We start from the raw sequence: 14,821 nt of genomic DNA, 5'->3' as shown, positions 1-14,821 counted from the left end.
AAGGATTTCTTTTGGAGAGGTTGAAATAATCATTTACATCAATTTAAATGTGTATTTACTTTACAGAGGTTAACTATAAAGTGACCTTTGAGGAAGGGTATGTTTTGGAAATTAAGCACGCAAACAGGGTCTGCCAGCCCTTCTGAGGATGAATTTTAAATAAATTACTCAGTTTACTGAGGATCTGACCATCCTACAAACTTCAATAATTTATTAAATGTCCAACTTTAATTTATTTATTTACTTATTTATTTTAAAGATTTTATTGGGGAAGGGGAACAGGACTTTATTGGGGAACAGTGTGTACTTCCAGGACTTTTTTTCCAAGTCAAGTTGTTGTCCTTTCAGTCTTAGTTGTGGAGGGCGCAGCTCAGCTCCAGGTCCAGTTGCCATTGCTAGTTGCAGGGGGTGCAGCCCACCATACCTTGTGGGAATCGAACTGGCAAACCTTGTGGTTGAGAGGATGCGCTCCAACCAACTGAGCCATCCGGGAGCTCAGCGGCAGCTCAGCTCAAGGTGCTGTGTTCAATCTTAGTTGCAAGGGGCGCAGCCCACGATCACTTGCGGGAGTCGAGGAATCGAACTGGCAACCTTGTGGTTGAGAGCCCACTGGCCCATGTGGGAATCGAACCAGTAGCCTTTGGAGTTAGGAGCATGGAGCTCTAACCGCCTGAGCCACCGGGCCGGCCCCCCCAATTTTTTAATAACAAGATAAAAGTGACTCATTTGAAGTTTTGGGGTTGCTACTAGGTATGGCCAAATAATGCAATATTTCATATTCCTGTTGCTGAGCAAGTGTCAGGCATCAATTTGGTAAGATAGAATAGTTGACTGCAGGGAAAATGTTTGAAGTAAAATTAGAAACGGAGGTGATTTTCTCTTATTTTTAAAACAAAGATGGTATAATTGCTTTCTTGAGACTTCAATCTTTAGAGAAATTCTATTTGGGTACACAATAGGATAGAAACGCTTATACAATGCTTCAAATGTGTCAGGTTTTCTAAAGCTCTACATGTATAAAACAACACACACACCCAGGACACAATTATGAGGTTAACATTATTATCTAACCTCCTGCTTTTTTAAATTAATAAACTTTATTTTTTAGAGCAGTTTTAGGTTCACAACAAAATTGAGCAGAAAGTACAGCCATTTCCCATATTCAGTCTACTCCCCACCCCCACTAGCAATGTCACCACCAGAGTGGTACATTTGTTACAATCGGTGAAACTATTACTATCCAAAGTTCATAGTTTACATCAGATTTCACTCCTGCTGTGTACATTCTGTGGATTTTGATAGGTTTTTTCTTTTGTAATGCTGAATAATATTCCATTGTCTGGATGTTCCACAGTTTATTTGTCCATTCACCTACTGAGGGACATCTTGGTTGCTTCTGAGTTTTGGCAATTATGACTAAAGCTGCTATGAACATCTGTGTGCAGGTTTTTTCGTGGACATATTAAGTTTTCAGTTACTTTGGGTAAATACCAAGGAATGCAATTGCTGGGTCATATGGTAAGAGTATTTTTAGTTTTGAAAGAAACCACAAAACTGTCTTCGAAAATGGCTATACCATTTTGCATTTCTACCAGCAATGAATGAGAGTTAATGTTGCCCCACATCCTCACCAGCATTTCGTGTTGTCAGTGTTTCGGACTTTGGACATTCTATCTAATAGGTGGCTAATGGTACTCCATTGTTGCTTCAATTTGCAATTCCCTAATGACATATGATGTGGAGCATCATTTCATATGCTGCCATCTGTATATCATCTTTGGTGAGGTGTCTATTGAAGTTTTTGCTTAATTTTTAATCAGGTTGTTCATTTTCTTATTGTTTCATTGTAATAGTCCTTTATTAGATGTGTCTTTTGCAAATATTTTCTCCGAATGTGTGGTTTGTATTCTTATTCTCTTGACATTGTCTTTGGCAGGGACATTTTTAATTTTAATAAACTCCAACTTATCCACTATTTCTTTCATGGATCACGACTTTGGCATTGTATGTAACATCATCCCGGCACCCAAGGTTATCAAGATGCACTCCTATGTTTTCTTCTAAAAGTTTTATAGTTTTGTGTTTTACATTTAGATCTGTAATCCATTTTCAGTTAATTTTTGTGAAGGGTGTAAGGTCTGGGTAAGGAGTCTTTTTTTTTTTTCATGTAGATGTCCAGTTTTTCCAGTACCATTTGTTGAAAAACTATCTTTTCTCCATTGTATTACCTTGGCTTTTCTGTCAAAGATTAGTTGACTATATTTATGAGGGTCTATTTCTGGGTTCTCTGTTCTGCTCCATTGATCTGTTTGTCTCCATTGATCTTGTATTTGTCTATTCTTTTACCAATACCACACAGTCTTGATTACTAAAGCTTTATAGTTAAGTGTTGAAGTTGTGTCTGACTTTTTCTTCTCCTTCATTATTATGTTAACTTTATTGTCTTTTGCCTTTCCATGTAAATCTTAGAATCAGTCTGTTAATACCCACGGAATAACCTGCCAGGATTTTGAATGGGCTTGAATTGAATCTATGGATGAAATTGAGAAGACCCGACATCTTGATAACGTTGAGCGTCCCCATTCATAAAAACGAAATATCTTTCCACTTAGTTAGTTTTTCTTTGATATTTTTCATCAGAATTTTGTGGGTTTTTTTCTTCTATAGCTACTACACATATTTTGGTAAATTTATAACTAAGTATTTCATTTAAGGGGTACTAACAATGTAAATAGTAATGCACTTTTAATTCCAAATTCCACTTTCTTATTCTACTTGCTGATATATAGGAAAGTGATTAACTTTTGTATATTAACCTTGTATCATGCAATCTTGCTATAATTACTTATTAGTTACAAAAGTGCTTTTGCTGATTCTTTCAGATTATCTCGTAGATGATCATGTTATTTGAGAACACAGAGTTTTATTTCTTCCCTTCCAGTCTGTGTGCCTATTATTTCCTTTTCCTGACTTATTACATTAACTAGGACTTCCAGTACAATATTGAAAAGCAATACTGAGAGGAAACATCCTTGCTTTGTTCCTGATCTGAGCAGGAAAGCTTCAAGTTTTACATCATTAAGTATGCCTCATTCAATGCTAGAAATTGTTTGCTAAGTACTATTTCTGCTGCATCCCACAAATTTTGATAAATTGTGGATTTTCATTTTCATTTAGTTCAAAATCTTTTCTTATTTATTTATTTATTTTAGTTAAAAATATTTTAAAATTTCAATTGGGATTTCTTCTTTGACCTATGTGTCATTTGTCTTAGAATTTCCATCCCTTTGCTTACATCATCCATCTGTTCTTGCATGCTGTATGCTTTTTCTATTAAAGCCCTTAACATATTTACCATAATTTAAAAAAATTCCTGGTCTCATAATTCCAGTAATTCCTGTCATATATGATTGATGCTTGTTCAGTCACTTCAAACTGTGTTGTTTACCTTTTAGTAGGCCTTGTAAATTATTGTTGAAAAGTAGACATGATGTTCTGGGTAAAAGAAACTGGTGAATAGGCCTTTGGTGATGTGGTGGTGAGGTGAGAGGGGGTGGGAAGCACTCTGATTAGGTCTCAGTCTTTTGTTGAGACTGTGTTCCTGGACTGTGAACTTCAACAGTGCTTCCCAGTTTCTCCTCTCCTCATGTTCAGAATGTCTAGAAGGGGCTGGGGTTGGCGTTTTCTTTTCCCTCAGGTAGGATAAAATCCTAGCAGGTTAGGCTCTCATCAAACAGTTTCTCCTGAGAGCGGACCTGTTGAGAACGAAATGCTCTGGTATGTTTTTAAATGGTTCCTTTTCTCCTCTTTCTCCTGGAAACACAAGGGTATTTTTCTCTGATATTCACTGTGAGGAACTGGTAGAGCGCCTGGAGGTAAAACTCACAAAAGTGTGGAGCCCACCCCTAGAACTAGGTACCCTGGAAGTTTTTGACTCTCAGACTTGTCCACACTGAGACTCCAGAAATTTGTCAATTATAGTTTAGGTTTTCCTGCCCTGGTACCGGTTCCCACAGAGGGTTCTGCTTGTGGGTTCCTACTCCAGTAAGCTGTGATTTTCTGTATCTGTCTCCCAATTTGGGGGCCAGTGGTTTGCCCTGTGACCTCACCTCTCTGACTGATTTAAGAAAAGCTATTGATTTTTCCAGTCTGTTTGGCTTTTTACTTCTTGTTAGGGACAGAGTGGTGATGTCTGAGCTTTTTAAATGCTGGACCAGAAATTGCCTATTATCTCCTTTTTATATATAAGGACACCAAGGCACAAGGAAATTTAGTAATTGGATCAAGGCCCCCCAGTTACTGTGTGGCAGAGCCAGGATTTGAATCTAGGTGCTCTGGTTCAAGAGTCTGTGCTCTTAACCACTATACCATTGAATAAAACAACCAAGTCAATCTGGTGGGGAAAGAAGAAATGTTTTCTTATCATGAGATCTTTCATGTCTCCTAAGTTTACATTTTCAAAAAATTTTCTAAAACAATTAAAAGAACATGTGCCAGAAGGGTTGGCTTGAAAATAATGATTACTAAATCTTGAAGTAAATACAGTAAGTAAACATTTTAGAGTAAAAGAAAAACAAAACAAAACACTCCTATACCTACCATTTTTACAGATTACATTTCAGTCTTTGTCCATCTTCATGAATAACACATGGTTATTATGTGTTCAACTTTTTTGCTTAACATCATATCACAGGAATTTCTTCATGTTTCCATAGCTTCTTTACAAATTACATTTAATAGTTGTATAATATCCTAGCTTGGTGATGGATGTGCTATAATTTACAAAAGCATTCCTTTATTGTTTGACATTTGATAATTAATACTTTTCTTTTACAATAATAGATAATGTTCCACATTGTTGCCCTTCCATTGAGTGTTTTCATTCAGGATAGCCCCATAAATGTGATTACTGGGTCAATGGGTATGGATAGATGTATAACTCTTGTTAACTTTTGTCATAGTTTCCAGGAGGACTGTACTAATTTTCTGGGTTTCCAGCTTTGTATAATTATACATACATACATACATACATACATACATACATACATACATACATACATACATATATATATATATATATATATATATATATATACATACATGTGTGTGTGTGTGTGTGTGTGTGTGTGTGTGTGTGTGTGTGTGTTCAGTGTCAATACTAGGAGGCTCTAAGGCTCTAAATAGGCCCCTTTCATGAACTGATGGTTGGCTTCTTTTCAGATTTTCAGTTTACATTACAGGTAAGCTTGCAGATAGGAGACATTCCATCATTCCATAAATATTTATTGGATGGATAGATAGATGGATGGATGGATGGATGGATGGATGGATGGATGGATGGATGGATAGATGACATCCAGTTGATTTCTCCTAATTAACACACAGAAAGTTAGTGGCTGAGTTGAGATGATGTCCTGGTATGTAATACAGAGCTCTTTCTCCTACCATAACTGTAGTTTTTACTTCATTCACCAACATTTACTATATACTTAGTATGTACAAAGCACAGTTCTGGACACTGGGATTGTGTAGTAGTATCAATAAAACATAGTTCCACATATCATGGACCTTACAGTTTGATTGAGAAACTCACATACCTCTCTGAATCAAGTAGTCATTTATAAAATAAATGTACAGATCTCAGAAATCCCTTCCAGCTCCTAGATTCTGTGATCTTCGGGACCTCTAAATTCCCCACTTCTAGATACTATGACTCTAGAGTAAGCTTATTGTAAAGAACAATGTAAAGGAACTGGTGATTCAGGATAATGATAGGAAAACTTCTCCTTTTCCTTCTGTTCATTCATTCATTCATTCATTCATTCATTTTCATCATTCATTGAGTGCATATTAAACACCAGACACCATTAAGTGCTAGCAAAACAAATAAGAATAAGGTAAGTCCTCTTCTCTTAAAAAGTCAAGAGTGCAAAATAGGAAGGTTTTTTGAAGAGGAATAGTTTTGCAACACAACAGTACTACACCCAGTGTTTATGTGTATGTATATGTGATATGCTTATTCTATTATTTATTCTAGATAAAACTAAATGGGGTGGTCTCTATTATTAAAGTAGAGGAGGGAATCAGCTAATGTTGTTTCAAGCTTACCTAGTAAATGTTCCCAAAAGTTAAAGGAAAATATCATTGAATCTTGTTGGTTTATCATGGGGAAAAATACTTGCACCATACTTGCCAACATCAAGATGAAAGAGGACTAATGCATTGGACTTACCACTTCTCCTCTTCTACTTGCACTCCTACGGACTGGAACTTACTGGGTGCTTTATTTTCCCCTGTTTTGTCAGCTTCTTCAGCATCATCCACCTAAAGACATAATTGAATAAATAGAGGGGCTCCATTTTAGTCGTTTCACTTAAAAAACAAATATCACGTGTCATTAGAAACACCTGTACTACTACTGGAATATTTTGTAATTTGTAACCTTTTTCTTCAATATTTGTGTATTTGAGGAGACCCATCCCTATACATGCACTTTGACTCTGCTGATCTTAGTAAAATGTAGATTTGGTTAAAAAGTGTCTATGATTCCTCCATAGATCTGTGAGTATGTACTTACCTGTGAGCACTATATTAGAAGGGAGCACTACATGGAAATACGTTCTTGGAAGGTTTGAATTTGCAAATAATAAAATACAAAAGAAGTAAGAAAATTAATTTATTGTAGTTTGAATTATTGATATTGGGAGATTTAGGTATTTACCTTAAGTTAAATCACAGTGTATCTTCATTTTTTCCCCCTTAAACTAAGGAATTGGCTTTGAATATTACTCCATAGTTTCTAAATAGTTATGTATACATTACAGCTCATATAGAAAGTATGTGCATATTAACTGAGAGTCTATGTGATAAATTAGGCCTAAACAAAATTTGAAATAAATTTTATGACTATTCAGAGCAAATAGGATCATTCCCCTTTTCTTCCCATGTATTTAATAAATTATTTTTCTAAATTAAAAGCAATTCAATATAAGTTACATAAAATTAAAATATAGGAATATATAATGTAGAAAGGTAAAGTACCCCAAGAATCACTGTCAATCCTTTGATGCATAATTTGACCATCTTTTAATATATATATGAAATATTACATATAAAAATGGTGATTAGTACTAAATTTATACAGATAAGACTATATTATATATGTTTTTCTGCAATTTGCCTTATTCATTAACATCGCTATCTTTTCTACATTTTACCATGCTAGTAAATATAGCTCTAACTCAATTCTTTTTTGGGGTACCTAAATATTTCTTTTAATTATTATATAAGCAACATAGGCATTAGGGAAATTTTCTCTTTATTGCTACTATATGTAGTATTACAATCAATATTTCGTGTATCTTTAGAACAATTATGCAAATGTTGATTGGGAAAAATTCTCAGAAGTAGAAGTGCTAGATGGAAGGTACTGAGTGTGTTCAGCTGTAAGAGATATTGCCGAATTGTTCTTCAAAGCATCATCCTGCCATAATCGGTGTGTATGGGAGTGCCCATTTCCCTGCACACTCACCAATGCTAAATATTGGCAAACTTTTAAATTTTTGCTAATATCATAGGTGAAAAATATTTATTGGCCTCCTGTACTTCTATCTGTAAATTGCTTATTCATATCCTTTGCTAGTTTTTTGTGTTTTTACCTATTAAGTTGTGTTTTATTTTCTAATTTATGGGATCTCTTTATATCTTATGACTTGTTAATAGTCCTTTCTTGGTTATATATACAGTAAATATTTTCACCCAGTGTATCATTTTTCTTTTAAATTTTTGTCCTTCATTGTAGAGAATCTTAAATTACTGTGTAGTCAAATCTAGCTTTTATGGTTTACAAAGGATTTCTTTACCCTGAGTATATTTTTTAAAGTTCTCTTGTATTTACTTTTATCTATCTTTTCTACATGTTTAATTCTTAAATCTACTATCCTGAAATGTTTTTGTGTAAGATATAAAATAGAGCAGTAACATTTTTTTTACCCACATGGATTACCAATTGACCTGGCTCCTTTTATTAACTGATTAATTTTTTCATTTGGGATGCCAACTTAATCTTGTACCATTTCCATATACGAGGGCTGACAATTAAGTTTGCGAACTTGTTGCAAAAATGTTGCTAATTTTTTTTTATATCAGAGGGATTATTCATTACAAATTTGTACCAATTGGACAAATAGTTAACCAAGTTTACTATTTGGAAGTGCTGAAAGGCTGCATGAAAAAGTTAGACGACCTGAACTTTTCGCCAACAATTCATGGCTCTTGCATCACGACAACACAAGAGCACACACGGCACTGTCTGTGAGGGAGTTTTTAGCTCGTAAACAAATACCTGTATTGGACCACCCTCCCTACTCATGGGATCTGGCCCCCAATGACTTCTTTCTTTACCCAAAGATAAAGGAAATATTGAAAGGAAGACATTTTGATGACATTTAGAACATCAAGCATAATATGACAACAGCTCTGATGGCCATTCCAGAAAAAGAGTTCCAAAATTGCTTTGAAGGATAGACTAGGCGCTGGCATTGGTGCATAGTTTCCCAAGGGGAGTACTTCGAAAGTGACTGTAGTGATATTCAGCAATGAGGTATGTAGTACTTTTTCTAGGATGAGTTTGTGAACTTAATTGTCACACCTTCCCTCATGTATATAGGCCTGTTTTTGGTTTATTGATCTACTGGTCTTATTGCTTCTCTTTTCTTAATATAATTTCATAATAAACCTTGATATTTTCTATGGCAAGTCTCCTCCTGTAATTATTTTTTTTAAAAAAACCTAATTTAAAAAACTCCAAAAGTCTCTAGGTTATTTTCTGTATTTCCCTGAAAATGAGACCTAGCTGGACAATCAGTTCTAACGCATCTTTTGGAGCAAAAATTAATATAAGACCCAGTCTTATTTTACTACAATGTAAGACTGGGTCATATGTAATATAATATAAGACTGGATATGATATGATATGATATGATATGATATGATATGATATGATATGATATGAAATAATATAATATAATACTGGGTCTTATTTTACTATAAGGCCAGGTCTTATGTAATATAATATAAAACCAATCTAATCTAATCTAATACTGGATATTATATTAATTTTTGCTTCAAAATACGCATTAGAGCTGATTGTCCGGCTAGGTCTTATTTTTGGGGAAACACGGTATTAACTTCTTCTATATAAACTTGTTTTTAGATAGGTGTTATATATTTTTTGCGAAGCTTAGTCCTGTTGTTTTTAGTTTTTGTTGCTGTTGTGAATGGGCTCTCTTTGCTCCACTATATTTTCTGTTTATTTATAATGTATTAAAAAGTTATTGATTTCTATGTATTTATATTGTATTCCTTTATTGAATTCTAATAGTTTTTCAGTGGTTTCCATTAAATTTTCTCTATGAACATGCATATTATCTGCAAATAAAAGCAATTTTGCTCTTCCTTTGGAAAAATAAAATAGATATTTTAATACACATCTAGTTCTTAAAATGTGCCAAGCACTGTTCTAAGTGTTTTGCTCATTTAATCTTTTCAACAGTCTATGAGCGTAGTGGTATCATTATCCCCATTTTGTATATGATATTACAGAGGATGAGGAAACTGAAGCTCAGAGAGGTTGAATAACTTGCTGGAGGTCACAGAGTAAACGGAAGAGCCAGAATTTCAACAAAGGCAATTTGGCTTCACAGTCCATGCTCTTAACCACTATGTAAATCTACAAATTATTTTCCAATATAAGGAAATTTTTATGAATACTAGATTGAACAGTTAATGAAGTTGACAAAATGAGATGCTTCACACACAATTATTTACCATTTATTAACTTACATTTTGAGGTTTTTTTCTTTGTATTTTAAGATAGATTTTTTTATTGTGCTAAAACAAAAGTTTCCATTTTAACGGTTTAAAAATGTACAGGTCAGTGGCATTAAGTACATTCACATTGTTGTGTTGCTATCACCATCATCCATCTCCAGAAGTTTTTCATCATCCCAAATAGAAACTCTGTATCCCCATAGGAAGCTGGAGTTAGTAAACTCAATCCTCAAAACAATACTATGAGGGACAGAGGAGGAAACAGGCTTAGAAAGATTAAGTATTTTGCCTAGGACACCACAGAGGACCAACTGACCTCTGCTCTTCCCCACTACTCAAAATCCTTTGGGCTGTGGAAGTGGAATTAGCTTCTAGGGAGAAGTGGAGGATAGGGGGGTGGACGCTGGCTCTGGGCCCATGCCTCCCGCTGTGTCATCTAGTCCCAAGTACCAGGGCTACAATTTCTTTTAGGAAACCTGACAACTTGTGTTATGGTAACCTGCAAGTTATAAAAAGCATTTGACTCATTACTACCAGAGAAAGTTTTATTACCCATTAAAAGTGGACTCTGCTGAATGGACTGAAAATACATCATTGTTGTGAAAATGTACCCCATGCCTGGCTTTTAGATATGCCTTAGTGTTGGTTCAGTGTGGATAGATTTATTGGACACCACGTCAGGAAATTATTATTCAAAGGGCACCTGCAGAATGATACTGCACAACAAAAATGAGGGAAAAGAATGATTCTTCTCCATTGACAGAGGGAAATTTCTAGCACGGTAAGCCAAGCTGAACAGATGTGAAAAACAAGAATCAGTTTGATCTTATCTTTGAGGCGGAGAAAACAGTGAACTGAACTGAGAAGACTTCTGAATTATCTACCATTTTTATGAGATGCATGATTAAATAACCAACAATTATGCTGAAACTGCTGTGCATTTTATCTTCATGATGCAATGCTGTGAGTTACTGCTTTCCACACCATCAGGCTCTTTGGTCTTGCTCTCCCTCCCTCCCTCCCACATCTATGAGGAGTGATTCACATTTTTGTTCTCATATGGTTACTCAAGAGTGTTAAACGTACTGTAACACAACCCAATAACCCAGGTTATTCTTGCATGCACACTCTTTTGTTGAGAATCAAAATGTGCATTAGGAATTGAGGGCACTTTGTGTTTGACTGTTTAATCATCCTACACTTTGAGTCACACATTCAACTTTGAGAACAAAAATAATAGCTGCTTAACAATATCGATAGACAAAATGCCTTCATAATTTTCTTCATATTTAACAACGTAGGGAGTCCAGAGCCAATAATTGAAAACCTAGCTGTATCATCCAATATGGCAAGACAGCAAATTTTCTGGGGAAAAAATTACGTTACATTTCTTAGCTTGGGGTTCCCATTCAAAGGACAGAAAGAGAGGCTGTTACCTGTATCCCGATAGATAGGCATCGATTTTTCTTAAAGTGATCCTTCTTCCTGTCCTCTGTAGTGATAGTGGCTATGGTAGTCGTGGTGGTCACGGTGGCAGGGTTGTTGCCCATGTGTTGACTTGCAGGGCCGTGGATCTGGGCATTTGCAGCTTCGATGGCGGCTGTCAGAGCCTTCATACTGTCCAGGCTCTCCGTGGAGTTGCTCAGTCCAGACTGGCTAATAATATCTCCTCGCTGGCCCTGTCCATCCATGTAGGCATCCTGGGCAGACTCTGTGCTACTCTGGGCTGTGATAGAAATGAAAGGTTTCGTGGTAGTTCTGGGTGGGACTGGAGGTGGTGTCTTCTTATATGTTGTAATGCAAGATGACACTGGAAGACAATGAAAACAAAGACACTGTGATTTCTGCATGAGTTTTAATTTCTGATATTGTAACTGACATCCATTGGAAATTAGGGCACATGAAACATACTAAAACATTTAACACGAACACAAGTCCATTGACAGACTAAGTGGACTGCTTAGGCCCTTAGGGGCCTCCGTGAGGTGATATCCCCACAAAATTAAGGGAAAAGACTGGAAAACACCAACCTCTGAGATGTAAGTCTCTGAAATGGAAGTTAATATGAATCAACATAAAATAGACATGATTAGCCATCTGTAGAAATCTTCCCAGGCAACGGAGCACCCTGAGAGATAATATATACACATGGATAAAGCCAGGGTAATCTCTGCCTTCTCAGGAAAATATTAAATATAGCTAATAGTAAACAAAGTAACTCATTAGAGAAGATTCTGGTTGTTGATAATAAACATTGAAAAAAGAAGGAAAGCAAAGAGGTGGTGAGCATGTACAATCCTATTAACAGTATGAGGTGCCTGGGTTGGGGTGGGGTGCACAGCATGCTGTCATAGCTTCCCGAAATTCACTGTTATCAACACCCAATTTCTCTTTCTCCCTCCTTCCCTTCCTCTTTCTTTCTTTCTTCTTTCTTCCTTCCTTCCCTTCCTTTCCCTTCCCTTCCCTTCCCTTCCCTTCCCTTCCCTTCCCTTCCCTTCCCTTCCCTTCCCTTCCCTTCCCTTCTTTTTCCCCTTCCTTCTTTCTTTCCTTCCTTCCTTCCTTCCTTCCTTCCTTCCTTCCTTCCTTCCTTCCCTCCCTCCTTCCATTCTCTCTCTCTCTCTCTCTCTCTCTCTCTCTCTCCACTCATTATATAAACTTTTGTTGCAAATTTTTTGGTTGTGGTTTCTGAACAGAACTAACTACTGAGAGGGAATACACTGTACCAAAGTCTCCTACTGTAAAATAAATGTACACACTAGTTTATAAACCAGTCTCTGAATGTGGTCTGTTTGAGCCTACTCCCTAATGTGCTGTCTTTCAGGGTAACTTGATCAACTCGAGGGCCTGAATCTGTGCAATGAGGTGTCCATTGCAGACCTGTGCCATTTAGTTAAGATCCATCTTGAGGCTTCAGCTGAAGTAGCCTCTAGGCCCTCTGTCCTACCATCTGTTTATAACCCTGAGCGTCTTGAAGAAGCATTACACACTGGTTTTCAACTTTGCATTTGTGGAGCACGATATAGGAAAATACAGATCAAAAGGAATTATTAAGTTTCCAAGTGGGAACTCCCTGCCAATAAAGAACAATACCTTAACCATTTGTTTAGTCCCTTTAAAGACATTTGTTTAGTCCCTTTAAAACATGAGTCAAAGTATTGTGTTGTCATCACTTTCTCCCTGCTCCTATTGCCACCCCCACCCTATTCTTGCCTTTTCCATTCAGCTGGCATCACTGTTATTATACCAAATCGGCTAGTCCTGACCACACAGTCCCAACTCTTTAGCCATGTCCCTAGATGCCACTCAGGCCATCTTGCAGAATGAAATACTCACTTCAATATTTAGGCTATTTCCTGAGCCACTCAAAAGACGCATCCCATAATGAAGAAAAAACCAAAAAGATCCTATTATGCTGTCCTGCTGTTCCACTGCTTTGTGATTCAGAATAATTTCCTTAACAATAAAAGAGATAGGGACAGAAATGTTTGGCTGAGTGTTGAAGGAAAAACAACACATAGATGTCGCATTACAATATCACATGTGCTCTTGGGGAAGTGGGTAGTAGGGTCATGTGAATAATACATATATAGTCACCTCTCAGTTACCCGGGATGGATAACTGGCAGAGGCTCACCCCAGGAAAACCTTCCATCTAAGATTATTGCATGAAACATACATCTTCACATTTAAACAGAACTCAGCAATAAGCAGTGCTGAGAGGTAATGCGAGCAGTGGAGGCTCACAGCACCCTCAAGGTACAGAGCCAGGAGCAGAACCAGTATGGTCTCAGGTTCTCCCACGGGTCACAGTGAAGCTTCTGGCCAGTAATGCAAGCATGTGCATTGTTGATAGTCACATTGTCGGGCACTGTAAACACCGTGGAGCTACCTTCTGCTTCCTAGGGAGGTCTGAACAGGATAGCCCTGTTCAGGATAATGCTAAGTGTCAGTTATTCATCTGAAGACCAGAGTGGGTGGGAGGGGGCATCACCATACTTAGGATAGAATCTGTCTATTCAAATTGAATGAGACTAGACCATTTTATTACTTTTCCCAAGATAAGTCTTTACAATATGAACCCGCTATTTTGTTCAAAATGGATTCTCAGGACATTCAGCTCACTCATATTCCTAAGAAACTAAATACCACATTCCAAAATCAAATGTCTGATCTTTTGGATAATTTACTGCTTGTGGTTAGCTACCTTCAGTTTCCTCTTTCAGTGTGGAGTAGTCAAAATTAGACAATGCTGCTAAATAGGGTGTCATTTCATTTGCTGAGATTTACAGTAAAAATTCTGCCACAATGTGATAAGTGTGATATGGGGGAAGAGGGGCACATTATTTCCAGTGTAATGACTGGGCTTGGGGACACTCCCTGGGGCCAATGGCTATTTGATGCCATCTTATGGCTGTTGTTAGCTCCTTTTCGTTATCCATAGGGATAACTCTGGGTACTTTGATCAACTGAGACTGCCAGCCGGTAGCAGCAATACTAGAAATACACTAGGGTTAAATCGGACAGGGAGAACCCTGGGGACATGGCTTCCCTAACAGGCTGGCCCAGCCCCAATGCACAAAAGAGGTAAGAATTTAAGATTGCCCCATTTCGGATAAGGGAGCTGACTAGAGGACAGGAACCACCACCCTGGTGTTATACCCCAGGGCTTTTTATGAGGTTTCCCTGCAATGTGGAGCTTGGCACAGTTCTGCTGCATGAGTTACACTCAAAAAAGGACCACCTGTCAGTGATCAAGTAGGAATTTAAAAGGAATTCAAATCTTTAAGATTGCCTTTTGAAGCAGAAGAAAGAAGATCCAACACAGCTCACACTTCTCATAGTATCCTTCCTTCTCATGCCCTAAATCTTTTGCATTCAAGGCTGCTCTAGAAACTCATACAACTAAATCTCCCAGTTTTCCCCAGCATGACTCTTTCCTAGCTTTTCAGGCTAAGCTCTCAACCTATCTTCTCTCCTAAGGGTTTCTGTTT

The 14,821-nt window shown here is 37.0% G+C and overlaps 1 protein-coding gene across 23 annotated transcripts in view; it reads right to left on the bottom strand.

Moving 5' to 3' along the window:
• DLGAP1 (DLG associated protein 1) overlaps window positions 1-14,821 on the bottom strand; it is an 855,894-nt gene that overhangs the window by 46,371 nt on the left and 794,702 nt on the right. For 19 of the 23 annotated variants that reach the window (XM_019755703.3, XM_074340265.2, XM_074340266.2 and 16 more), the window contains 2 exons: window positions 11,268-11,641; window positions 6,233-6,324 (listed from right to left, as the gene is read on the bottom strand). In XM_019755703.3, the coding sequence (XP_019611262.1) occupies window positions 6,233-6,324; window positions 11,268-11,641 (466 nt within the window). The remainder of the gene's footprint in view (window positions 1-6,232; window positions 6,325-11,267; window positions 11,642-14,821) is intronic. The other 4 variants (XM_019755707.3, XM_074340269.2, XM_074340274.2 and 1 more) reach the window with 1 other exon arrangement.

The sequence above is a fragment of the Rhinolophus sinicus genome, chromosome 4, assembly GCF_057876585.1.
Source record: "Rhinolophus sinicus isolate RSI-liver-muscle chromosome 4, RSI-T2T, whole genome shotgun sequence".
In the NCBI taxonomy this organism is placed as follows: Eukaryota; Metazoa; Chordata; class Mammalia; order Chiroptera; family Rhinolophidae; genus Rhinolophus; species Rhinolophus sinicus.
This window is presented reverse-complemented; position numbering and strand designations above follow the sequence as displayed.